Here is a 26820-nt window from a genome sequence, read left to right on the forward strand (position 1 = left end):
ACATAGAAGAGATATTTAACACTTCCAGCGACAAGTACACTTTTTGACATTTTGTATTGAAAACAGTGTAAAAATAAGATTTAAAATCTAAGCAAAAACCTCAAAATCTTATACAGAATGGTCCTTAAATAGGACAATATATCGCCGACTATTATTGAAATACTATCAACCCGCCCATTACATTGATAGGTGAAAACCGCATGAAATTCCGTTCAGTAGTTTTTGAGTTTATCGCGAACATACAGATAGACCGATGCGGCGGGGGACTTTGTTTTATAAGGTGATTGTAAGAAAGTTTTAAACTTCGCTGAAGTTACCACTTATCTTTAAGTCGCATTCGGACATGCAAGGGATTATAGCCGCTATAGTACGGCGCGGAATGTACTGGATCACGTTCAAGCGTCGGTGAACCGAGAGCAGCAAGTCGCTCGCAGGTTAGACGCGCCGCGGTCGCCATGTAAAGTGATAGAGTCTGGGTTTTCGAGCATGCCCATTTCTTTTTCGGCGACTTGCTCGAGCTCTACCCATCTGAAATGAGAAAGTATTTAAAGTTATAGTAAAGTCAATGTGGGAAACACCGTCGATAAGGGTAGACCGTCTACACAAGCTCTTTCGTCGCTTTTAACTATTTCATTTGTAATAGCACAAATATCTGTACACGCCTCTATTGTCATGGCGTTAGAGTACGTGTTCCGATATTTTTAAGCACCTTGGCCGCTCCGATATATCTGATGGCGACTGTACACCTACTCAACTCACAGAAGGTCGGTAAAGCAGGAGTTAGGGAGTCAGTACAGTAGTTATTATAATACCGCCTGCAGGGAATCACCGCATGATGTAAGTCGTCCAAATTATCGACTTATGAGTTTCATTAGTCATCGTACTGCGGGGAGTCACCACAAACTAAGCTTCAAACTGTCGAGGCGCCGAATGGGATAGCATTCGCTGGGTGCGTATTAATTAAACGGATGACCTTGGAAGCCAGGTCACAGTATTAGTAAGGTGTCTTTATAAATCGGTGTACACTGGCCTGGTTATTCTAATACGAAGCCAGCAAATGCCACTTCAGCCCAGTCTAACATGGTGCTTTTGTACAAATGTGTAGCTGCTCGTATGTACAGGTGTGTAAGTTTTCAAAAATTTGGAAAGGTGCTCCGAAATTTCAAGAAAATATCACAGAATTTAAAGGAAACTCATACATAAATGTGGAAATATCCGATATTTATTTTTGTGGAAATTTCAAAATTTTGTTAACTTGCAAACGGCACATCAGTCCTCGTATGTCGCGATCACACTGTTGTAGTACTTGTGTGGTAGGGACTACCCCTTCTCATGGCGACCCTGCTTACCTTTGAACAGCCATAGTGAAGGCTTCGACGACGTTGTTATCGCTCTTAGCTGAAGTCTCTATGTACGATGCTATCTTGTTTTCTGCGCACAGCTGTTTCAGCTGATCGTATGTCACCTCTCGCTCGCGTGACGTCACGTCTGACTGAAAAGAAAAAAGTTCAGTTACGTCTGACTGAAAAGTTCTGTTGCAAACATGTCGGGGGACTAATGATTGTTTATTTTTTTTATTGTCAAGACAGAGGCGGTTTAGCCACCACAAGCGCAACCGCAATCATTGTGTTCTATATTCAATGAGATAATTTAAGGCTGATGAGATTTCATTGTTGTCTTTTTTAATAATTACATCACCAATTCATGTGCTAAGTAGGTAGGTTATTTCTTAAAAAACCGGCCAAGTGCGAGTCGGACTCGCGCACGAAGGGTTCCGTACCAATATGCAAAATTTCAAGTATCACGGTTCATGAGATACAGCCTGGTGACAGACAGACCGATGGAAAGTGGAGTCTTAGTAATAGGGTCCTGTTTTTACCCGTTGGGCACGGAACCCTAAAAAGATAACAATTATTACAATAAGAGATACTACTACCAAATGTGAAGAAATGATAGGTTACTAAAAATCTGTTTTATCGTTCTAAAACTTTCAATATTAACGGGGTGAAGTGGGTGAACTATCAAAACTTTCGGGGTTGCGAAAATCCGTTCAATAGTTTTTTAGTTTATCGCGAACATACATACACACAAACAGACAGACGCGGCGAGGGACTTTGCTTTATAAGGTGTAGTGATAAAAAAACCCAAGTACCTTGTTTCCTACAACCATGAACGGGAACCTTTCGACGCCATTCTTTACAGCCGCGTAGTGTAAGAACTCATTCAGCCACATCTTGACATTTTGGAACGAACTCCGGTCGTCCACAGAGTACGCGAGTATGCATATGTCCGAGCCGCGGTAGAACGGCGTCCGGAGAGATTTGAATCGCTCCTGGCCTGCTGTGTCCCATACCTACAAGAAAAGGGAACTTTAGCTCGACAACGTCCAAATTATTATTTTTGTTCTTTTCCCATTTTTTTCTAGCCATAATCATGACAACTTTTTTGCGCCGAGGCTTCCCGTGTTTTGTGTCAATCTACGGGTATATAGAAGTGGAATAACAAGAATCCGTATAATTAATTTAGATAATTAATTAGATAACTATGAGACATATACAGTTCGAACACGAGAATGTTAACTCAGGAGCTAGATAATTAATTAGATAACTATGAGACATATACAGTTCGAACACGAGAATGTTAACTCAGGAGCTAGATAATTAATTAGATAACTATGAGACATATACAGTTCGAACACGAGAATGTTAACTCAGGAGCTAGTTAAGCGCAGCCGCGTGGTGACGAATGATGATTATTGAAATTTAAAAAGTTAAATTTTAAAATTTAGGTGATTACCTACATTTTCAGAGTCGAAAAGTGTGCTTTAAAAATCTTATAATCAAAATATATGTTTTCAACGAAAATTATTTTCAAAACAATCGTTTTATGTATCGCTCATAATACGAGTATACCCTTCTTTCGGCACCTATTAGTTCAACTTAAAAATATAAATCGGCCCGTATTATTTATGTTACAACTTTGTTACTAATATATTTTATTGTACCCGTAAAAGGAAACCTCTATGTTAGCACGCAAGGCCGCGCCGTTATTTGTGTGGCAATGAAACTTATACAATGCGAACCGCGCCTTTACGTGACGATACTTTTATGATTATAAAACAGGTGTACTGTAACCTACGCGGTTATTACACCGATGCGGATTCGCAAGGCGCTGCGGTGTGTGAGCGTAGGCTTTGGACGTACATAGCGGTGTCCCGCTCGCACACCGAAGTCGCGTGCGTCGCTTAAATTACATGAAACCTGGCATGAACATTTACGTTACACATATACATATAATATTAACACTTCCACTCGCTCTAATTTCTATAAACTGTAATTTATTGCAACATAATAGTTTTCGTACTAGTGTACCAGACACAGATCTTTGTTACTTGAATGTCCATGCTAAGTTTCATATATGGTGGCGGCGACAAGTTATAAGAAAAAGTTAAGCCAAGCCACTCAAGTAACAATATTTTCTTTTATATTAAAAAAATCAAATGATAGAAAAAAAACTCAAATAACGATTTACTTGTATGAAAAGTGCCCGGTGTGATGTGATACATTTTAACCTCACAAAATATCCAAATATGTAATCTACAACAGCATAACATTTTCCTTATCTGGAGACTCTAATTCACCTTAAATTATATAACCTTCCTCACTAAGGTCAAAGTACTAACATATAAAATGGACTGTATCACATTATCATAAAGCATATTTTTGCGTGTAACTAGGAAGTTTATGTGCAATAGAGTTTTGGGTTTCCTTCCTCGTATTGTACCTAATAAAATTGCTTGTTTGAGAAATAGAAATTAATGAATGTATCACCAAAACATACTATCAAAGAGTGATATATTTTTAATAACAAAACTTCCGTGAGACACAGACATATTAAATATATTAACAACGGGTCACTCACGTATCAACCCATCATTTGACAATAATGCCATAAATGAGGGTAGTTTCTCCCCCCCCCCCGCCGCCGCCACCGGCGCCTGCGCCGAGTCATCGGGCGCGGAGAGCTGCGGCCCGCAGTCTGCGCCGGTCGGTCACCGTAAACGCAAGCTCCTGATGACACTCCTCGGTACGGAGTGAAACATGTCGAGCGTTTTTCGACTTAAAATACGTGAGTGACCCGTTGTTAATATATTTAATAGTGATATATTTTTGTTTGAAAACTTTCTAAAATGGTGCAGTCTATAAAAGGTTATTAACAGCAGTATCAAAAGTATGAGAAAATAAAATTTAACCCATTAGTTTGCTGCTCGCACTCTTCATTCAAGAACCAATGAAAAAATAGGAGTGTTCTCTCTTCCTAATGTCGCACTATGCATCATTCTACTCTATCATCATTATTATTCCGATGTTAGAACAATTTCGCTTCATGGCAGCAATAGCACAGCACCAAGTATTAACTAAGGAAGTATGAAGAGCTCGAAAATGAACCCACATGTATAAATTGTGCACCAAGTGACTAGCACAAAGAAAAAGCAGTGGCGTAGCTAGGCGTGGGCGAAGTGGGCCGTCGCCGACGGCCTCGGGGGGTCTCGCCTGAAACCCCTTTGGGCACAGTGAAATAAAAGGGCCTCGCGATGATGCGATATCGCCCACGGCTAGATTAGTTCACGCTACGCCACTGAGAAAAAGGTTACTAGTGCATTGCATCATTTGCATCTCAGTATCATCAGAGTTCCTATGGGTAAATCCTTGCAGGTGGTTTACTGTCAGTATCCCTATACTCTGTTGTACCATTTATAATAAATATCTGGGAGACCGTGCTTTGCTTGGAAAACATAAATATTCAAAAATACGCGTTTTCCCAGAGATAAGACCTAGCTAGATCGATTTTTCGCCCCTGAAAACCCTAGCAAATTTCATTAGCATGATGTAGGAGGAACCGGGGTCATTCAAAGCATGATTTTTCGATGATTGGGGAGGGGGGTCAAAAATCGTCAAAAATAGATGACGTAATTTATGAACAGCCCCAATATATAAATGTGTTTTATGACTGTACATTCACCAAGCAGAGAGAATAAGGTTTAAAAAAATATTAGTATTTACAGGGATTTCCCTGTTATATTGTGGTATTAACATTTGTGTTATACATTTAACATTACAAAACAAATTAGTAGTTTATAAACTTTATGACACAGAAACCACGTATTTATAAATTTTATAATATAGATAGCATAACAATTAAGGTCATTCACTCCAAGTTGCATTCAAATTACCAGTCACTTATTAATATGAACAAAGAAAAACAAATAATTCAGTGCTTCCCAAGTCCCAACTCTAAGACCCGATACAGATGGAGTGCGACCCGACTGCAATTTGTATGGGAACTGCACGCTAACATCGCCAGTTCCCATACAAGTTACACTCCGGCCCTAAAAGACTGTTTAGAACTTTATAACATTGCTGTTCAACACCATTGCCACTTTATTCCTGCCTGCACTTAACCAAAGAAACTAAAACTACGAATCCACTTACTTGCAAAGTATACTGCCTCCCATTCACCTCTATGGTCTTATTCATGAACTCCACACCAATAGTATGGAAGCTGTGATCATCGAAGTGGTTGGAAATGAATCGGCTCATTAGACAGGACTTGCCTACCCCACCATCTCCCAAAATCACGATTTTCAGCAAACAATTCTTCGGGCCGCTCCTCCCGCAATCACGATCGTTTTCCTCGCCCATTTTTAAAATAGCACCATTATATTCCAAGAACTATTTAGGTTTTTTATTGATGCAACCTTGACAGCAAGTGTTAAATTTACTGGTGTTTGATTAATGACTCAATATGATGGGCGTTCTAATGAGCTTTGATGCGAGCACTGAGAGTTCGCGTTTTGGAAAGTATTACTTCGATTGCACAGTTTTGTAATAGAAATGTTTATGTGCTCAGCTGATCGATTTCACGAATTAATTTCGCTACACAAATCAAACACACAGACCACAGTAATGTGTAATCTTTAAGGAAATGTCAGATTTAATTGTCAATCTGAAAAAAGTTTGAGCAGACGTATTTTGACAGCGAATAATTACAAAATTCTGGCGATATTGATTGATTTCCGTTCGTCATTGGAACGAAATAGTAGTATACTAATATTTAAAATATTATACTAGCTCTCAGGATAAGAGTTCATTGTATAACTATAATAATTACTTAAAGTAATTTTATAAATGGTTTCGTAAGTCTTCTTAAACGTATATGGTAAAAGTGCCATCTATTGGAAAATTCACACATCATGAAAAACCCGAGAAACTCTAAGTATTACGTATAAGTCTCTCTAGATGGCACTACTGGTACTTTAGTTACAATAAATATTTAGGTTCAAATGAAGTAGTAAAATTGCATAATAATTCTAAATAAAATCTACACGTTACTTACTATTATGAGGAATAAACTGCAACAACAAAACAATAATTTCAAACAAGTTTAATACTGCCATCTATGTATTGTATTTAACGAGACGAATAGTTTTTGGGGATGTCATTCTAGAACACAATTTCACCGCTAGATGGCCAAACCATTCCTTTTCGGAGCGGCGACTCGCGAGATGTCACGTTCGTGCGCTTGACTGAGTTCATTCCGCTTTGTTTTGCGGAGACGGGAGGTCGTCGCGTCGCAGTCGCTCGCCGCTCGCCGTTCGCCGTATACAATGTTTTTCTTGTTAAATCTATATTTTGTGTGAATACAACTTTCTTTTCCCAAGTTTCGTGTTAACTTTAATATATCGCGTGCGCGTGTGTGTCCGGTAAACAACTTTCCGAGTCGAAACTGTCTGGCGTCGATGTCAATATACTTGTCGGTGGCATTTAATGGGAAAGGTGTGCCGCGTCGTGCCGAGACCTGTCGGGTGGGTGCTGGCTAGTAGAGCTCGGCGTTGCGAGTCGGGAGTTTAGCAGCTGGAATGTTAGGAAGCGAGGTGAGTGGTGGCGTTAGACGTGGGGCGGCGGGGCGCGACGGGCGCGGGGAAGTGCATTCACCTCTGACCCGCGGGGCGAGCGCCGCTCAAGGTCGGTGCGCCGACTGAAGGTCGCGTCGTCACATGACAAGGGTAGCACCCCGTCGCCTGATATTTACTCGTATGTCTCGTCCACACCCGTTGCGGGGCACTCCTCTTTACACGCACAACTAGTAAAAGGTAAAAAAACTGAGTGCTTTGTACTTTAATTATAAAACTACTATAAGATACTTATTACAGTTATTACGATTCATTATATGTTTAACTGTATAGCATAAGCGCTGATTTCGAAAGTATTTTTTTACCTTTTCTTGTTTGAATTCAATTTGACTTCTATCTGAAAAGAGGAGGTTCGACCAAAATGTACGCTTTATTTCATGTGTTTTATATGCCTTGCGAATGTTCACTTACAGGATTTAATGATTGCTATCTGTAATGCAACTCGTATGATGCAATATTTTATATCGAATAGAATAGCCTGGCAGAAACGAAGGTAAATAACCTTGCAGAATATAGCGTTCTCTTTGACTTTAACGATTTAAGCAAGTAATTTTGGTCAAGATAAATATCGGTTACATTACACTAGATTATGTACAGTGTACAAATAAGTACAGGATGGCATAAACATACGTTGTCAAAAAATGTGTAGGACAGGAATATTTTTCTAACTTACACATCTTTCACAAATAAAAAATGTCATTCAAAATTACACTACAATCATTTAACTAAAACACACACGATTACACACACAAACACACACACACACACAAATTTGATACACATACGATTGTTAAAATTACTTACCTACCAACATTATGCGTAGTAAAAAACTTATTTTTTTAGGGCCAACCTGTACCTACATACCTATATTTATTATTTAACCTAAACCACATCTAAACGGCTACCAAATGGCGGTATAGGAACTTTACCGTTATTTTACATATTTTACCGTTATATACATAGGTAGAAAATATACAGTAACAAAATGAAAGACGAAAGTTATCCCAATAAGAAATATTTTACAGTTTGCCATCGAAAGGCGCTATTTACGAACATTAAAAAAAATCAATCATCATTGAAACATTCGCAACACTCAGGGTTCCACATGTTATCAAAAATCTTGGGTTTTTTTCCTGGCTTGACAGCCTTGCGTAAAATGCGTAACCAATAACTGTTTTAAAACTACTAAAATGTGTACTGTAATGTACGTGTAATGAGGATTCTAGTTTTCATCCACTTGACAAAATTTGAATATAAACCTACCTTGCCGCACCAATTTGGATTTATTGCAATCCTTAATGTCTATACAATATATCTATCTAGAGATTCTAGAGTCTGTGGGGAAAGAGAAGAGTCGTGAAATGTATGGGACCCAATACATTCTACGACTCTTCTCTTTCCGCACAGACTCTACTTACATACAATAGTTATTTGTTTTACAAGGGGGCAAAGTTGTTGTTTAACCGCTCGTGCTAATATTATACCCGAGCAAGCGAAAGATTCCAAAATTGAAACACGAGCGTAGCGTGTGGTTCGAAAAATGGAATCTTGAGCGTTGCGAGTTTGTGCGGAGCTCTAAAAATCGACATCAAAATTAAAATCGGCCCATTAGCGATTCACATTTTCAAATCGTATATCGATGCGATTATCAAATGTCCCCTAATGTTGTTTGTAATTAGTTCTGCAGTCTCTAAGCATTTCTAATCAAAACTGGTTATATAGAACCAGTTCGGAATCCGCCGTGACTAATCTAATAGCTAATAGCCTTTAAAAATATAATATATTAGTCTGTTTACAACAAAAAGTTAAAGCTCGTCACAGACGGAGCGATAATATATCGGCAGATACTGACAGATATCTTATTGTTAGAATATCGTTAAGCACCACACACGCCACGATACCAAAATATATATCGCTCTCTGTTTAGCACCTACATTGTGAGAGAGACGAAATATACAGAACGATATATCGCAAGGCATCTGATGCCTTAAGATATTGTAAGATACAAAAAAAAATACAGCTTCGTGTGTGGACTCTGTCAAATAGTACTTAAAAGATATCGGCAGATGCCGTATCTTATGGCTCCTCTACACGATGGGTTAGGGAGCAAGTGATATTGCTATCTCATTCTACCGCATAGCTGCGTCCCTTGGAGTGGCCGGCGTTGGCCCATCGTGTAGAGGAGCCATCACGGTATCTGCCGATATATTATCGCTCTGTCTGTGATCAGACTATAGACTATACATACATTACCACTACAACTATTCGTACCGCAAAACAAATAATATAGTCCATAAGCTGCCAACTATGGTCAAAAACTAACTCGAATATCGTTCATGTGTGATTATTATTTGAACGATGTTTGAAAGTGGATATTGAAGGCAACCTAATTTCATTCATAAATGGAAAAGAAAAGTCAGACAACACCAATAGAAAGATAACATGTGTACTGTACGGCTACCACCAGTTTTGACATTGACATAACGCTCACGTTTACGTAAATTACTTTCGATGCATCACGCTCGTACTGGCATATTAGTGCAAGCGAGATGTACAGAAAGTAAATTACGTAAACGTGAGCGTTATGTCAATGTCAAAACTGGTGGTAGCCGTACTGGACTATACTTGGGTGGTTAAAAGGAACAGATGTAGTGCATAATTGCTTTCCTTCATATATTCTCGGAAACGTTCGTATTTGTCATGCTACTTCAGTCAACCTCAGTACTTAATGTACCGAGACTGACTGAAATAGCAAGACACGTTCGTGCGTTTCCGTGAAAAAACAATGGAAAATAATTATGAACTATATCGTACCCTTTCAAACGTGGTGACGTCACAAGGAGTTTGACGTTTATGGGTGGCATTTGCACACTATGTCGTATGGAAATACCTAGTCAAGTTACTTTTCATTTGGCGTTTGCGGGGTACGATTGTGATCATGGCTAGGCTCCTACACCTATAGGCTTATATTAGAACTATCGTATAGTAATACTTGGTAATACGGTACTGTACCGTTAGTGGTGACACCGTGCTCGGATAACTTTGTAAGAGGTAATGTTAGGCGATAGACATGAAAGTTCATTTCGAGGCTTTTGGGTAGACTGTTTACTTTTTAAAATTTAACTGACGTACAGTAGAATCTCGATATCCGAACTCGGGATCGAAACTAGTTCGGATAATAGATGGGTTTTTTGGGAAGAGATCGAACAAAACAGTCACCTTTTTGCATAAAAACCGTACAGTAAGTATATATATACATATATATATAGAACAACGTTATCGTTAAAATATAAAAACGGTCAAGTGCGAGTCGGACTCGCGTTCCTAGGGTTCTGCATATTACTCGATTTTAACAATGCGTTTTTTATTTGAAACCCGGGTCGGATCAAAAACTAAGTACGTTTGACTGCACATTTCTAATAGATTTTCCTGTCATCTATAGGTAAAGAACTATTTTAGACCCGGCAGTTTCTGAGATAAACGGGGGGTGGGGGGGATGGTCGGACAGATGGAGAGACAGACGCACGAGTGATCCTATAAGCCACTATAAGGGATCCGTTTTTTCCTTTTGAGGTACGGAACCCTAAAAACTGTAAAATACGTGCAAGTAAAAAAAATATTATGATCGTGTTTTCGGACCACCCTGTATTTCCTGGTAAAAACCGGTAACAGTGCCTGCAATCGACAGCTTAATTGCATCATTCTATAGAATACATATGAAAACCACCTTAGGGGTCCATTTCACATTTTCTAGTGACATAGCATTCCTGTGATACGACCGAGCATTTTTGGCATATAGCCTGTAGCCCAAAAATACGTTTACAAAGATTTTTATTGAATACTTTTCTTACTTACAAATCCTTTACTTAAAAATTTAAACTAAAATAATTTAATTATATAAAAACGTAATAGACAGATGGGATTTTAACAATCAAACAAGGCGAATTGCCTCCCGAGCGTATTTGACAGATTAATATCCCCTTTTCATCCCCCTTGAAGCCTTCAACCACAGACATACTATACAGGGTGAATATCAAATGGTGCTGTATCATCATTTTGACGACGTGCGGCAAAAATAATGGCTTGATTTGTCATCTTTTACGATATATGAAACTAAATATTTATTGTTGATGTAGGCAACTACATCATAACAGGTTTAGGGATATATATTATTTCAACCTTATCTATGTATTGATGTAAGTTAATACAAACAATTCCGTTCTTTTTTTCTGTACGATGTACGAGTATTATTGTGTGGCAGCGGCATTAGAGGCAGCGAACGGAGAAATTCAAAATTCATCTGCTAGTATCCGAAACCGGGTTTTTTTTTACCGAAAACTAATGTTTGATTTTGCTTTAGCTTCGGCCGAAACTAAACTTTTGGTCGAAACATGATTTTTTGCCGCAACCGAAACCGAAACTTCGGTCATAGGTGAGAGTACCTATGGCCGAAGGTTCCGTTTCGGCCAAAAAACCTGCTGAGGCTTTAGATCACGCTGAAACTGTATAAATCGGTAACTCTACCGATTTATTCCTCGATTGATTCGATTTAACCTTTTGCCGAAAGAATTATTTCTGTGTAGAAACTCGCCGAAACCGAAATATATCTGCATCTTTGTCGCTCTAATATTGCAACAGCGACAGGGAGCTTTTACACAGTTGACCTTCTCTATGTTAGTACATATACACGGTGGCCAAAAAATAAGTGCTTATCCGTTGGCAGAGGGAGGTTTTAGTATTATACTGAGCAACTTTTACTATGGGACCAACCCCGAAATCGCGAAAAAATTTTTACCCTCCCATAGAAAATGGACCGGTCAAAATGTATGAAACAGAAATTTTTTTTTTCGCGATTTCACGGTTGGTCCCATATTAAAAGTTGCTCAGTATAATCCCAAAACCTCCCTGGCAACGGGAATGCACTTATTTTTCGGCCACCGTGTTTATGTAATTATGTACTATCTATTCTGGTCTAGTGACCACAATTAGTAGTTTAGCTCGGACAGTTAGTTTATGGTATTGAGTTAGTTTTCCAGTTACGCCGCCATGTTGAAACAGATTTCACAACAGCTGTTAGTTTTGCATGCATTTTGCAATAAAACTACGAGTTACGGCTTGTCACAAGGAACTTCAGTCACACGAACCGAACCGTCGCCAAAAAGGCGCTCGCATACAATCGAAGTTATGCTCGTATTTTAAAACGACATGCTGTAATAACATGGAACTTGGCATGAACATATGTCTGGTAATGGTTTTGTATGTGAAACTTCTACTCGTTCTAATTTCTTTGTATTACACATTGACGTATATCTCAGGACTGGCCTTACGAGCAATAAGATTGGGGCATGAATGGGGCCAGTACCGCCAGTACAGCGGTGTGACACCGCTACAACGCGATTGGTTGATGAGTTCGCATCACGCGCGCGATTGGTCGCAACTAGTTTCGTTAGACTGCACGATTGGCTCGAATTCGTGAGTGACTGAAGTACCATGTTTAGTGCCGGTAAGGCCCGTCATGAGATATACGTCAATGGTATTACAATATCTAGCAATGAGAACTCGTACTAGATATAGATATGTATTTGTTATTTGAATGTTCATGCCAATGATTTCAGAATGTTTGAATGAATGCTTTTAACCACTGAGGACAAGCATTTCCAATAAAACAAAAGAAGCAAAATAAATATGACGGCTGAGTTCGCAAAAAAGAAAGATTTCGAGTTCCTTCATCCTATCCCTGCCGAGCAGCCTGTATTCCTGCAAACTCTGCAAGTTAACCCCACTGCAGATTACGTATACCGATAAACTTACAAGAAAGTTTCAAGTTTTCGATAAAAGTTTTTGAATAGAAGAAATGGGCTTTAAAATAAAAGGTCAGACGAAGTATCGTAACAATAACAATCCTAACTTGTTAACAAAGTCGCCGAACATAGTGTATATGTCGTAGTCAGATCGTATAATCCGCCGTATTACATTACGGCTAGCCGTTATCAAAAACAGGGGCGTTTTGAAATGCGGCGGTTCGACGATTAGCCGGATTGTCATTGCGATACGTTCTTCAATAAGGCGGCCAACGTTTAGCCGCATCGTACTACTATTTTAGATTGTAGAGTGACCAGTTCTTTCGGTCGCCTACGTAACCGGAGTTTGACAATGCTTGCAATTTAATTTATTTTTACCATGGTCCCACCGCACTACATGTGTTTCTTTTCCAAAACATTTCCTTCACAACTTAAATAGACGGAGCCCCGCAAGCGGGGCTCCTATTTCTGGGCGGTTTGCCCTTCGGGCATCTGAAGCTACCTAACGAACCTAACCTACTTACCTACCTACGCTTTTTTCCCCAAAGTGTAATGTTTTCACGGACGTCTCACTAAATCAATAGGTAGGTAGGTTAGGTTCGTTAGGTAGCTTCAGATGCCCGAAGGGCAAACCGCTCAGAAATAGGAGCCCGCGGGGCTCCGTCTAGTTAAGTTGCGAAAGAAATGTTTTTTGAAAAGAAACAGTCCGACGAACTCCAGATTTGATGGACACCCCAGCGTTTGTCAGGCAGCGCCACGGGTGTTAAAAATGGGAACTAAAAACTGTCAAAGCGGCGGCTAATGACTCGCTGTATTACATTACGGCTAGCCGTGTTGAAGAACGTATGGCGCCGAATACATTCCGGCGGATTCTCATTCAGCCGCATTCAATCCGGCTAATCGTTAAACCGCCGCATTTCAAAATGCCCCTGTTTTTGAAAACGGCTAGCCGTAATGTAATACGGCGGATTATACGATCCGACTGCGACATATATACAATAATCATAAATATATAAAAGTTTTCACGTGTTGAAATTGTCGCAACGCCGCCGGACAATATCGAAATTGCCAAAATTGGTTATAAAAAAAAACCGGCGAAGTGCGAGTCGGACTCGCGCATGGAAGGATTCCGTACCATTACGCAAAAAACGCTTGTTGTATGAGAGCCCCACTTAAATATTTATTTTATTTTGTTTTTAGTATTTGTTGTTATAGCAACAACAGAAATACATCATCTGTGAAAATTTCAACTGTCCATAGTCTAATAAAACATGGTGTTCTCTTGCCAGAGTGACACAAGCGTAGGTCACAATAACATTGCCACTTTATATAGCGCTGTCACATATTATCATATAGCGCTGTCGCATGATGACGTAGGGTTGTGTCAGTCACGTGGTCGGAAGAGAGTACCAGGCGGAGTATATTATTATACCATGCAACTGTCTAGCTATTACGGTTCATGAGTTATAGCCTGGTGACAGACAGACGGACAGTGAAGTCTTAGTAATAGGGTCCCGTTTTTTCCCTTTGGGTACGGAACCCTAAAATAACAAATGTCAAATTACAAAATCTAACGAACCTCAAATATACATAGACGAGTATTGGCCTCAAAAAAACCATCCCAAACGCAACTGATTTCACGGTATGTACAGTTTCTCTTTCAATACCCACCCAATATTATACAAAAATACATGTAATTAATTAGTCTATTAAGTCTTAACGTGTGTTAATTCAGTTAATTGGACATTAAATGTGTTTTTGTCCGCTGCAGCTCATATAATTTAGGAGGCGGTGCGGCCTCGGGATTTTTACACCGAAATAAACTTGTTTTGACTGAGTTTTTGCGGTTTTTTGATACCTACCGGCCGCTTCTTATACTTTGCAAATTAATTACATTAATAAAACAGCTGAAGGGGTACAGGAAAACGATGACAGCCCATTTTACGATATGACAGATGAGATGAGATGAGAGATACGTAATTGACTTTTTGCATTCTTTAAAGCGCCGCCGCCGTGCTACAAAAGTTCTGTAAGTTCACTTTTAAGTAGGAAAAATTGGCATATCCTGACAGAAGGCCGCCCATCAGCCTGAAAATTCTGACATTTCCTGGACTTTCATTTCTCTTTAATTAGACCTGAATATCTCCAAGTTTTTATTATACTTTCGACTTTATTAAACACTTTTTTTGCCAAGGTAGCTTTTTTGTATATTTTTGAACTTAAAATTGATCCGAGTGGCAGTTCCATTCATGCTCTCCTCGTTTACAAATCCTACAGCATAACCTTCCTGTTTACTGTCCAACTCCAACTTAGATAGCTCTGATGGTTAGTTGAGGTTTCTGAAAAACCCTGACACACGCCAAGGCCTCCGTAATCCTGACAAAGGACCAAAAGTCCTGATGTATAGCAACCCTACAATATACGCGGACCCGCATGCCGCTGCGGTATATAAGTGAGAAAGCGCTATGCAAACATGCATATTGCGATGTCTCGCTCGCACGCACCCAGGAGCCTGCGGATCCAACTTGAACCTATTATCGGTGGACCTTATGACTTCCCAATAAGGTTCACAATCGGTTAACAGTCTACACTCCCTGTACGTCTGTGTGGGTGCGGACGGTGACCTTGCTATCGACGAGACTTTTATAATTTCATTCAAACGTATATACGTACAACGGGGAGCGACATTCGAACTTCACATATTGATCTCTCATTTTGACGCCAATAGTAGCTAGACTTTCCCGTGCCTACTGATGTCGTCGGAATGTTTCCAAATAGCAAAATTTCCACTTAAAAATTTTCAGAAATTAAAATCGAAATTTTTCATTTCCAAAATGAAAGGCTTCTTTGTTCCCTGTGAAAATTTCCTGAAATTTCCAAGATGTTTTTGGAAACTTTGTGCAACTTGCACATCTGTAACCTGTAACCGTGCGTGCCTGATAACAATTTCTTAGGCAAAAATTAATTTTTGAACTGTAACTGCTGACGGATGTGAAAATTTCCTCATCGTTTCCTACCTTAGATTTCGAAAGGTTAACGTTTTTTTTAAGGATTTTACTAATATTGTGTCGCACCCTTATAAAAAGGACCCCTAAAATCTATTGCCACATACGGTATTAACGGATTAGTTTGCCTTAGAAATAACGTAAACGCCATTTGTATTTAGGATTTTTTTTAAACAGGACGGCACAAATATTTTAATTAATAAAGTAATAATAAATAACACCAACAACCATATATTAAAAAAAGAAGTTTATTTTATTGTAAACGAAGTACATATTTATAGTCCGACAAGAAATTGTAGAAAATTATTGAGGGCGCCACTTCCTACGTAACTGTCACAATTTAGTATGAAATTTTTTCAGTACCGTTTTATTTCATTTCTACTACATATTTTATGTCGCACTATAACTGTAATTTTTTGCCAAACGAGCGTAATAGCGTAAACGCCAATTGCACGGTACTTATCGAAACTCGATTAAAATGCTTATAAGTTATTATAAAATAACCGAAACATGTCGCCCAAAAATTCGTTAAACAACATAATAATATAAACATAAAACAGTTGTTAATAGTAGTGGTACTCTCACTACTTTCGTGTGCGTGCGGCCGGGCGGTGACCTTGCTATCGGGCGGAAGCGTGACTCAACCTCAACCGCGTCTGTCGGAGCAGGGACCTTACAGTGTTACCAACTTGCGAACGTGCTAAATTTAACAGAAAAAGAAAATTCGCCTAACCTCTAGCCGCTCAGATATCAAAACTTGCCAATAAAAATGCAATTTTGATTTGTCAAAACAAAGATTCAAATTAGAATGGAACAGGATACCTTTTTAATTTTATAGATCTCTGGGCGGCTAGAGGCTAGAGTCAATCTAGACTCAGACCAAGCTAAGTTGGCAGCGATTTTAATAGCACATTTTGTGCAAGTTTTATTTATACGTCATCAATCATCATTTCATGTAAGTTTGACGTTTATAATAACACTGTCACAGTCTGTGCTTTTAAAATCGCTGCCTACATAAATTGGTGTCACTCAAAGGGGCCCACTGATTACCAGTTCGCCAGACGATGTCAGCCTGTCAGTTGTTCGAAGCTGTCACCTTTTGCGTTTAACTGGCAGGCTGATATCGTCCGGCGAACTGGTAATCTGTGGGCCCCTCACACTGATATCGTCCGGCGAACTGGCAATCAGTGAGCCCCGATAATTCTGCACCGACATTTTCAAAATGTATACATATAATGGTGTTAATCATAAACGAAACCTTTTGTACCAGACATAGATATATGTAGGTATGTTCAAGGTATGTTACGTTACGTATGTGCCATGCCTAGTTTGATGTAATTTATGCATGTCGTTATAAAATTATAGAATGAGAGCGTATTTTCGATTGTATTGTATGGGAGCGGCGGTTTCGTGCGGTCTTTAAATAGACAAATGTAATGTTCCACGGGAAAAGGAACCTTATGGCGGCTGGCGCTTACGTTGCATAGCAACGTAATAGTATTGGAGCGGCGATAGCGTAAGACATGTGGTTAACAGAATGGTGGCCGCCTTCGGATGAAAGAAGCGCCTGGCGTCCGTTGGCTCGTTGGGTGGACGACATCCGGAAAATTGCGGGTCACTTCTGGATGAGTGTTAACAGAATGGTGGCCGCTTTCGGATGAAAGAAGCGCCTGGCGTCCGTTTGCTCGTTGGGTGGACGACTTCCGGAAAATTGCGGGTCACTTCTGGATGAGTGTTAACAGAATGGTGGCCGCTTTTGGATGAGAGCAGCGCCTGGCGTCCGTTGGCGCGTTGGGTGGACGACATCCGGTAAATTTGCGGGTCACTTCTGGATGAGTGTTAACAGAATGGTGGCCGCTTTCGGATGAAAGATGCGCCTGGCGTCCGTTGGCTCGTTGGGTGGACGACATCCGGAAAATTGCGGGTCACTTCTGGATGAGTGTTAACAGAATGGTGGTCGCTTTCGGATGAAAGATGCGCCTGGTGTCCGTTGGCTCGATTGGTGGACGACATCCGGAAAATTGCAGTGGCGGTACTTCCATACAAGCCAAAAGCCGGGCTTGCCTTAGTTGCCTTACCGAAATTACTTAGTGAAAAGATTAATAATCAATATAGATTATTTTTTAACCGCGCGCCAAATGAACCCGTATTATTAAAATCAAGCCAAAGCGCGCGGACCGCAGCGCCAGCGTGTTGCAAATTTTTGCCGTGGTGGCACCTCGTCCGCGCGAAAGAAATCAGGCATGGGATGTTTTAGCTATCCTGCTCGCACTCGTCGGCTTGCAACCGGGCTTGCTTTTCCGTCCCGCTCTCGGCGCTCTTAGCCTACTAACCGCCATAGAACGATGTAACTATTTGTTGGTATGTATAGCAATTTTATAAGGCGATTTAAGCCTGGCTTTTGGTGTGAAGTTGCTGCATAAGTTCGCACGGGCACGCGTTTACTTCAAGTGTATAATTATTTAGTCGAGTCGAAAGTAACGAAAGCTCAATTTATTTAAGTGAATTCGAATTAAGTAGTGAATGTGGATTTGTTCGTTTGTTGTGACGTTTATAAGTGTTAACAATTGATGAAGTTGTTCCTTGTGACGGTATGAGATGCGTCCACGTATTACTCAACGAAGGCAAGGTAAAATCGTTAAACTTTGTAGAAACGCGGTATATATATCATGTCCGCGCCAAAACCAACACCCGGCATGTGTATTCTCAGATAAATCATTCGCATTTAGAGAAAATTTTGTACGGCCGTTTATAAAACACAAGGATTGTTAGTTTACTCCAATTAAGGCGTAATTAGAGTGACAGAGAAAGAAGCATGCAATTTGCAAACTTCAGTGTTCGCGGTAGGCCCTCTGATAAGATTGTAAAATTCTATCTAGTACATAGTTATACATATTAGTACCTAGTATGCCTTGTGCGCTATGATAGCTCGCCGCGATACGCTAGCAAATTCATTTGAGTCCAAAGAGTGAGATTGGACATTTATTACGAAAACATATCTTTCGGCTTGCCTTACTCCGAAACCCTAGGCACGCTACTGGAAAATTGCGAGTCACTTCTGGATGAGATTAGCTCAGGACCGGGATAAGTGGCGTACTAGAAGAGAGGCCTATGCTCAGCAGTGGGGGATAAAGGGCTGATATGATGATGATGACGATGATTAAGTATATAGACTGAGCGCATAACTTCGATTATATTTGGGAGCAGCTTTTTGGCGGCGGGTCCGTGTGGTTTTTAAGTACACTGAGCCCGTAACTGCCATTGTATGCTGGGAGTATTCCGAGTATTCGATTAAATCTCGAATCGCATACTCCGTTGAGCTCTATACCTAAGCCAAGTAGGTAGGTATCAAGTACTTAACCTTGATAAAGCAGACATGACGCGTATGGAAATCAGGAGAATGTACAACAACCTCGTGCTCGTGCTTTAACTAACTTAAAACTTAGTTTGGTTAGGTTTAACAGATATAGGTAACACCTTATAGGTAACAAAGTCCCCCGCGACAGTCTTTTTGTATGTTTGTTCGCGATAAACTCCAAAAACCCTTGAACAGGTTTTCATGCGGTTTTCACCTGTCAATAGAGTGATTCTTGAGGAAGGTTTAGTTAGGTGTATAATTTATTAACCTGTGCGAAGCCGGGGCGGGTCGCTAGTACCTTATAAAACAAACCCCGCCACGTCTGTCTGTTTGTATATATGTATGTTTGCGATAAACTCGAAAACTACTGACGGGATTTTCATGCGGTTTTCACCTATCAATAGAGTGATTCTTGAGGAAGGTTTGTTTTTAAGGTTTTGTGTAACCCGTGCGAAGCCGGGGCGGGTCGCTAGTATATTATATGACGAACGATGTGTAGACACTGATGAATGCCTATCAATGTAGATATATATGGACTAGATTTGGTGTAATTGGTCTATCCTTCTAATCCTGGATGTCATAGAATATGTGACGTCACAATAAAAAAACAATATGGCCGCATTAAGAAACACAAACTTTATAAAATGTTTTAATGTTATTTAATGTTTATTTGGGCACAAACGGTATAATTCTTACAGATAGTAATATTATTCAATAAATGGACCAATAAAATTGCCACTAACTACTAACGCGTATACAAAAAACAACCAGAACGGAACGGAACGTAGTGTTAATAAGTAGGTAGTGGCGCGAGATTTGCTATTTCATTGCAGCAGTCGTGTTTTTAATTTTTATTATTTTGACGTAAGCGCCACCAAGGGCCCCTTTTTAAGGAAGGAAATTTTTTTATGATATGATGTTTATTTTCTTGTATACGTAGTTTTACAAATATTTCAGTATATTATAAGCTAAGAAAGCCAGTACGTTACATTATATTGTATTGAATATGTGACGTCACAATAAAAAAACAATATGGCCGCATTAAGAAACACATTCGGTGTGTACGCCACACATATGCTCTTGTGGCACGGACGTGGACCGACTGGGACACCACGGATTATCTTGTCAAAAAAGTGCAGGCCGTTTTTCGAGACATGCGTCGCTTAATGACATAGTCCGTCGGTCTCTTGCCACCATCAATGTGCCTGCTCTTCTTGAGCCGACTGGCATTATCAGAGATGATGGCAAGAGGCCCGATGGAGTGTCCTTAGTTCCTTGGAGCTTGGGACGGATGTTGGTGTGGGATGCTACCTGCGTAGACACACTGGCACCGTCCCACCTCCAACGGACTACTGTAAAAGCGGGCGGAGCGGCGGAAAGCGCCGAAATTCTAAAACGTAACAAATATAAGAGCCTCGGTAGAGAGTACCATTTTGTACCATTTGGTGTTGAAACTCTAGGTCCATGGGGTCCCAGCGCGCATAAGTTGTTCGCAGAAATCGCGAAGCGTCTGGTTGACGTAACTGGTGACCGAAGAGCTGGCGGCTACCTCGCACAACGTATCAGCATTGCGATACAGCGAGGAAATGCCGCCAGCATCCTTGGTACAATGCCTCAAGGGCCTATTTTAGATTTAAGCTAGTTATTAATTTCGTTTAGTAGTACCACTGTATATATATTGTATGTAAATAAATGTTTTAGCCTTGTATTGAATTGACTGCATTCTAAAAGAGTGAAGTAAAAATACGGTACGTTATGGCGACTGGCGCTTACGTCGCATAGAACCGCAATAGTATTGGAGAGACGTTAATAATAGCGTAAGCGCCAACTAACTTAAGGTACCTTTATCCATGAGACGTCACAAATGTTCTCGGAATAAAGCTGCGACTGCACTCTTGCAATTGTTATTGCAAACAGCACGAAAGCGAACATGCTTAAAATAAACGGTTTTTGCGTTTCATTTTAGAATAATATTCCTACCTATAATATTCCTCTTTTACTTTTGAATTATGTAAGAATATTATATTTAAGTTAATTTTCTCTTAACTACAACTTATAAAGTATAGTAAGTTTATATGTAAGTATATTGTATATAGTATACTGTATAGTAGTCAAATGTACTTCGATAATGAGTACTTATGCTAAAGAATGACGTTATTTTTATTATTTATTATTGTATCTCCATTTTGGATTTCACGGGTCTATTAATCCCGGTCTTTTGATAGGCTTGCGTGGGGATATAGATCCAACACGTAGAGCCCATTTGAAGAGCTTTAAATTATTGTACAATACCATATGTGATGAGATTTGGTCAATATTTTAATAAGCCTTGCTTAACAATTAACTGCGTCCTGCCTTTTACTGTTGCAAAACATAAGGTCCTCTGGGTCAAAAGTAACAGTCCACTATTACCAATTAATGTACATATGTGACGTTCCACGGGTAAAGGTACCTTATGGCGCGGTCGGCGCTTACGTCGCGTAACATCGTAAAAGTTTAGCACTTTGTATTTAGAAATGTAACTTTAGAGTAATAAGAATTGTACTTCAAAATTTATTTTCTGTAATTTTAACCGTAAGAGACTCGGAGGAACTTTCACAGGGACCATCATACAACGCGAGAGATATAAGGTCCCATAAACAACACATAATATATGTACCATCCAGTTACAATTTAATTGCGTATGATGCGTTCTTGGTAGGTATATGTATTGTAGACTTGTAGAGGCAGACATGTTTTGACGGCCGATGCTTCAAGGCTGCCAGCGCATCGTGGAACGTATGTGTACATACACACATACGTACGTAACGTATGTGTCCTATGTGTAGATACACGTCTAGATATTATAAGAACAGGTGCGTGGCTGTATAAGAACATTTTTATTTTTAATAATTGCACGGCTAAGACAATAACGCGAGTTATAATGATCACATTGATCGCGTCTAATCATGGCCACCTGGTCATGGATAATTTATTTGAAAAACATTTTTTTTTTCACTTTGTGTTTCATGCGTGTGGTGGTCAAACTGGATTTGACCTCGGTTGTTGTTATTGTTTGTTAATTTTGTTATATAGGTATATACCTAGAGCAGACAAAATAAATCTAGAAAACAAAAGTTACTAAAACTTCCGTCACAATGTTTTCATACATTGACAAGAGGTTATGGGACTTTTTCATTTGTTTTTAGTCTTTATTTGATATTGCTCCTTCTTTTTTGGAAATATACTTTTCACCACCAAGCTCGGAAAGGCTTACTTTGCACTTCAAAAACTGATAGCAAAGTTGCATTTTATTCACATGTGAGGCCACTGTGAGGTCTGTGACTGTGAGGCAAAGTAATCAAATGCAAATTTTGAGTTGTTTTCTTATGTTTGCTGGTAGAATTGACTTAAGTGATGATTTTGGATGATAAATATTTAATAACATTAATTTGGATTTGATTTGGTTTGATTTTGTTTGATATTTTACATTTAATATTTGCTTCGGGTTGGTGTGGTTGATGAATCATGATTTTTGGTATCATCACGAAAGGGGATGAATATAGTTTATTTTCTACTGTAAGTACTGACAAAAATGGTTCGCCAGACTTATTTATTGCTAATATCTGGCACTCAAGGTTTTGTAAATAATTATTATGACTAAAAGTCTTTAAAATTTGAACCATTTGAATATGGAATGACTTTCTCACGGATTGTTTTAACTGGCGACCTTTTCTGCAATGGTACCTGGGCATACTTTCTCAATCCCGAGCGAGGCCGAGGCCATTGCATTAAAAAATCATATCTTAATACAAAACACAAGTATAAGGCTTTGGTTTTGAAATCGGAACGGTTGTGTGATACATCCTTCCTGGTAATTCACAAAAGAACTTGCGTCGTCTGTTCGTTTAACTCTAGCGTCACTTGACCTCGAGACATAACAAGTATGTGTAATCGGAAATCGTGCCTGCGCTGGGGCCTCTAAGGCGATGCGCTTGGTAAGCTTTGTGAATCAGCCCTCGAGTTTCGCAACGGCCCGCTTGTTCGCGGAACGGTGACTCACGGGTCCAGGGACGTTGGAGAAATTTGAATTTGGAACAACGATTAAGATCTTTGGAGCTGATACAACTTATGTTTACGGAGAGTTGTTTGATTTTGTACTTTCAACCGTTAAGTTACGGTAAAGTTTGAGTTGGCTAAGGTAGTTGTGAATTTTAGCAATTTAAAGGTCCAATGATTCAAGTTTTCCGAACGAAACTTTGTCAATCCAACTCGAAATGATGGGGAACATGATTTTTTTACTATAAAACTGAAATAAGATTGAAAATACAGTTAAAAGCCTTTGTAAATAAAATTTATTCTTGACATTTACCGCTAACCGTTGCTATATATGGGTCATATTAAAAAATAAGTAGGTAAATAAATATTGTTTCTAAATATTTATTTTAATAGTGATCAAGTCAAACGATCACCAGACCAGCTTGATGGTGCAATAACATTGCATTGCATTTACAAAAGCGAGAAATTAAAAAAAAAACTGATAACAAACATTCCTACCTACACCTGTCACAGCCGTCACAGGTCACAGGTGTTATATTATAAAACAACGCTTCAATAAAAATGATGACTTTTTAACGTTTAAGCGCCAATCACTAGAATGCCCTTTTAGTGACATGCCCCATAAACTACTAAGGTAAGTACCCCTATTAACGACCCCATTAAAATTGGCATTCATTACCGCGGTATATACAAAATAGCGTTTAATAAGAAAGCTTATTAACTTTCTTAGAATCTAAGAACACAGAAATAAAGCCTTATCGTTTGACTATCGAATAAGTATAACATTGCTACGAAAACATCACGCAAAAAAGTCGAAAATACTAAACTAACGCATCAGGAGCGCAAGATTTGGTTGCTCCATACTAACACGCAACACCTCAAGTAAGTAAACGCGTATTATATTTAGTGATTAGCGTAATAATGGTAAATATTATGGAAAGACTAAGACTTGAGATTGATTCTTAGTTATTATCTTTATGGTTCCCAAATACTTTATTTGTGATATTTGCTCGGCAATTGGAAAAAAATAGGAAATTAAAAACCTCGGTGTTAGGTTCCATTTTCTTTGTGTGATACCTAATTTCGAGGTATACCTCGGTAATAACGGAAACGGCATTTTAGATTCGGGCGATCTTATATTCATATATAAATGCACATTTACTTGACTTTTGATGTTAGTCAAATATTCAACCACCTATAAAGCTAAAGAGCTATTAACGTGGTATGAAATCTATTCAATAACTCTTAATTTTGATGACAATTTTAGACACCTTCTCAGACGTTTTCTTAGAAACCCTTATATGAGAAACTCGTTCAAGTATTGATATAAAAACATAAGTATGGTTATAAAATTTATTTTTACCATTGTTTTGTAATATTTGGAACCATCCATATTTATTGTATTAAAAAAATACAAGATAACTATTCATTTTTATTGGTCGTAAATGAGTTTTAAAATTATTTGAATTGAACCGTTTAACGATGGTTAGAAAAGACATCACTCGGTAATAAGCTGTATGAGAACCTAATACAGACCCACCCAAAACTTTCATGACTTCGAAATTAATAGGTTCTTAAAATACCTAATACTTTTGATAGTCTTTTGTATACCAGGCGGCTTAGCACGGTCGCGTTTTTATCCCTTGTCACCATGCCTGTCACGTTCTAACAAGTATGTAAGTGCGAAAGTCGATAAAAATGGAACCGTGCTGAGCCCGCTGGTACATAATAATTGTTCTTAAAACCTAATTATGTACCGTTGCACACAATATTTTTTCTAAGGCAGCAAACATAAAATAAATATAGATAGAGAAGATAGTAGAAAAATATATTTTATGTTATTTTAATAACATAATAGACACACAAACATACAACATTAACATTAACTTACACAGATCTTGTATATATTGTGTAGAATATAATTGTGATAGGTAGCTTAAATTAACTATCTATCTGTTGCATAAATGATGGCAGGTGGACTAAAACAGTGACAGACTGGACACCTCGTAACGGCCACAGGAAAAGAGGTAGACCCAGGAAGCGTTGGGAAGACGTGTTCCGCGAAGTATGTGGACCAACATGGAGGAGACGGGCTATGGACAGAGAGTATTGGAGAGATACGGGGGAGGCCTACGCCGCTCAGGCGACTTTCATAAACAAACGTGTTTAATAGAAGTAGAATTTGTAAATAAACATTATATAGTGAAACACTTTAAATAATATAGTACGTGTTTTAGATTTTAGTTATATTTAAAAAAAGTTTTATACTCCAAAAATTACAGTACAATATTTTTAAGTTTAATGTAATATTTTAAATTGTAATGTGTTTTATGATAGGCTTTTTTACTTTACTTTTACTTTAGGTAGCTTAAACTTTTTGGAGCAACTTGCCCTTCACGTCCGGTTGAAATAATTAAGTACCTATTTATTTAACGTAGATAGGTAATAAATTAAACAAGAATTTCGACAGCATCACACTTGCTCGTAAAGGGTAACCCACGATGTTTTTAGCGTTAAAGGAACCAACTATTTTTATTTTAAATTCATGAATTAAGTCTTATAATATGAAAAGCGTACTGTACTGATTACCTATACCATTTTTTATCCATTATTGTCAAATAAATAATATTTATCAATATTATGGAACTAAAAATGCGACGGGTTATCCACCCTCGTAAAAAGGAACCCACATCCGCGGTATTTGGGTAACAGTGGTCCATTACCACGGTAATAGGCGATTTCGACATTTTGGTTTTGATAATTATTTTTTCCTTTATATTTTTCTAAAACAAGGCCAGAAACTAAAATAATATAAACTTTAATTAACAAACTAACATAAAAAAATATGTCTTGGTTCATACACCGTCGGTTTATGCTTAATTTTTGGCTCTTTTACGAAAACTTGCTTAACCCCCTCGTTAATAGGGGTACTTACCTTATTCAATTTGAATGCTCTATCTCAAATAGTAAAATCGCCATTCGATATATGATATATGATAGTGAGTGAGTCACTGGCAGGTACGAAACATTTTTTTTGCTGCTGACTCATCAAAAAGAACTAATGGTTACGGAACGATTTGATAACAGGTACATATTATTAAAATCTGTTAGTGTGACGCTTTACTTAACAAAAAAGTAAGATTGGGACGGTATTTTTTTTTCTTACAATCTGAAAAATACAAATTAAACACACATATATGGTATGGATAGGTTTTTTAATCGTCGAGACAAAAATACAAGTAAGTAAGAACAAAAAATACTAAAAATTTACGTCCTAAAATAATCTCCAGGCTTCCAAATTTATAAAAAATCAATTGTTATCTCAATAAAGATTTTTATGTCAATTGTACTGAAAATGTAGTTACAAAGCATAAAGCTCATTTGGGTCATATACTTTTAATTGTATGCTTAACTGAGCTACACAGGGGTACTGATATGTTCGCATCTAGTAGGGTGGTCACAGTCTACCAACTGAGCCAAGCCATGATCCAAGAATTCAATATCACAGCTAAACTATGAGTAGGTCTTCCGGTGCCCAAAATATAATGCCGTAATTGGAAGACTTGCGAGATTGCCAGCCAATGACTCACGATTTTTTAGCGAATCCTGAGGTAAATATAACAAAAATTCCTTTGAATACTGCGT

The 26820-nt window shown here is 38.7% G+C and overlaps 2 protein-coding genes across 2 annotated transcripts in view; one reads left to right on the top strand and one right to left on the bottom strand.

The window, feature by feature from the left end:
- Positions 1 to 271: 271 nt before the first annotated feature.
- On the bottom strand, positions 272 to 5962 carry LOC134805276 (ras-related protein Rab-9B). The gene is made up of 4 exons (XM_063778593.1): positions 5493 to 5962; positions 2153 to 2353; positions 1350 to 1492; positions 272 to 528 (listed from the first exon to the last, which is right to left on the bottom strand). The coding sequence occupies exons 1-4, from the start codon at positions 5700 to 5702 to the stop codon at positions 396 to 398; spliced, it is 687 nt and encodes a 228-aa protein (XP_063634663.1). The 5' UTR covers positions 5703 to 5962; the 3' UTR covers positions 272 to 395.
- Positions 5963 to 6548: 586 nt separating this feature from the next.
- Positions 6549 to 26820, top strand: part of LOC134804276 (nuclear hormone receptor FTZ-F1 beta) — a 67077-nt gene continuing 46805 nt past the window's right edge. The window contains exon 1 of the mRNA XM_063777268.1: positions 6549 to 6934. The gene's annotated coding sequence lies outside the window, so the exon portion shown is untranslated. The remainder of the gene's footprint in view (positions 6935 to 26820) is intronic.

Source organism: Cydia splendana, chromosome Z, assembly GCF_910591565.1.
Source record: "Cydia splendana chromosome Z, ilCydSple1.2, whole genome shotgun sequence".
NCBI lineage: Eukaryota > Metazoa > Arthropoda > Insecta > Lepidoptera > Tortricidae > Cydia > Cydia splendana.

Excerpts from the sequence above, each read along its gene's own strand:
- LOC134805276 (XM_063778593.1), bottom strand. The coding sequence starts at position 5,702 with ATGGGCGAGGAAAACGATCGTGATTGCGGGAGGAGCGGCCCGAAGAAT. Across the intron at positions 1,493-2,152 it reads TCATGGTTGTAGGAAACAAG|TCAGACGTGACGTCACGCGA; the intron begins GTACTTGGGTTT and ends TTTTCTTTTCAG. Across the intron at positions 529-1,349 it reads TTCACTATGGCTGTTCAAAG|ATGGGTAGAGCTCGAGCAAG; the intron begins GTAAGCAGGGTC and ends TTCTCATTTCAG.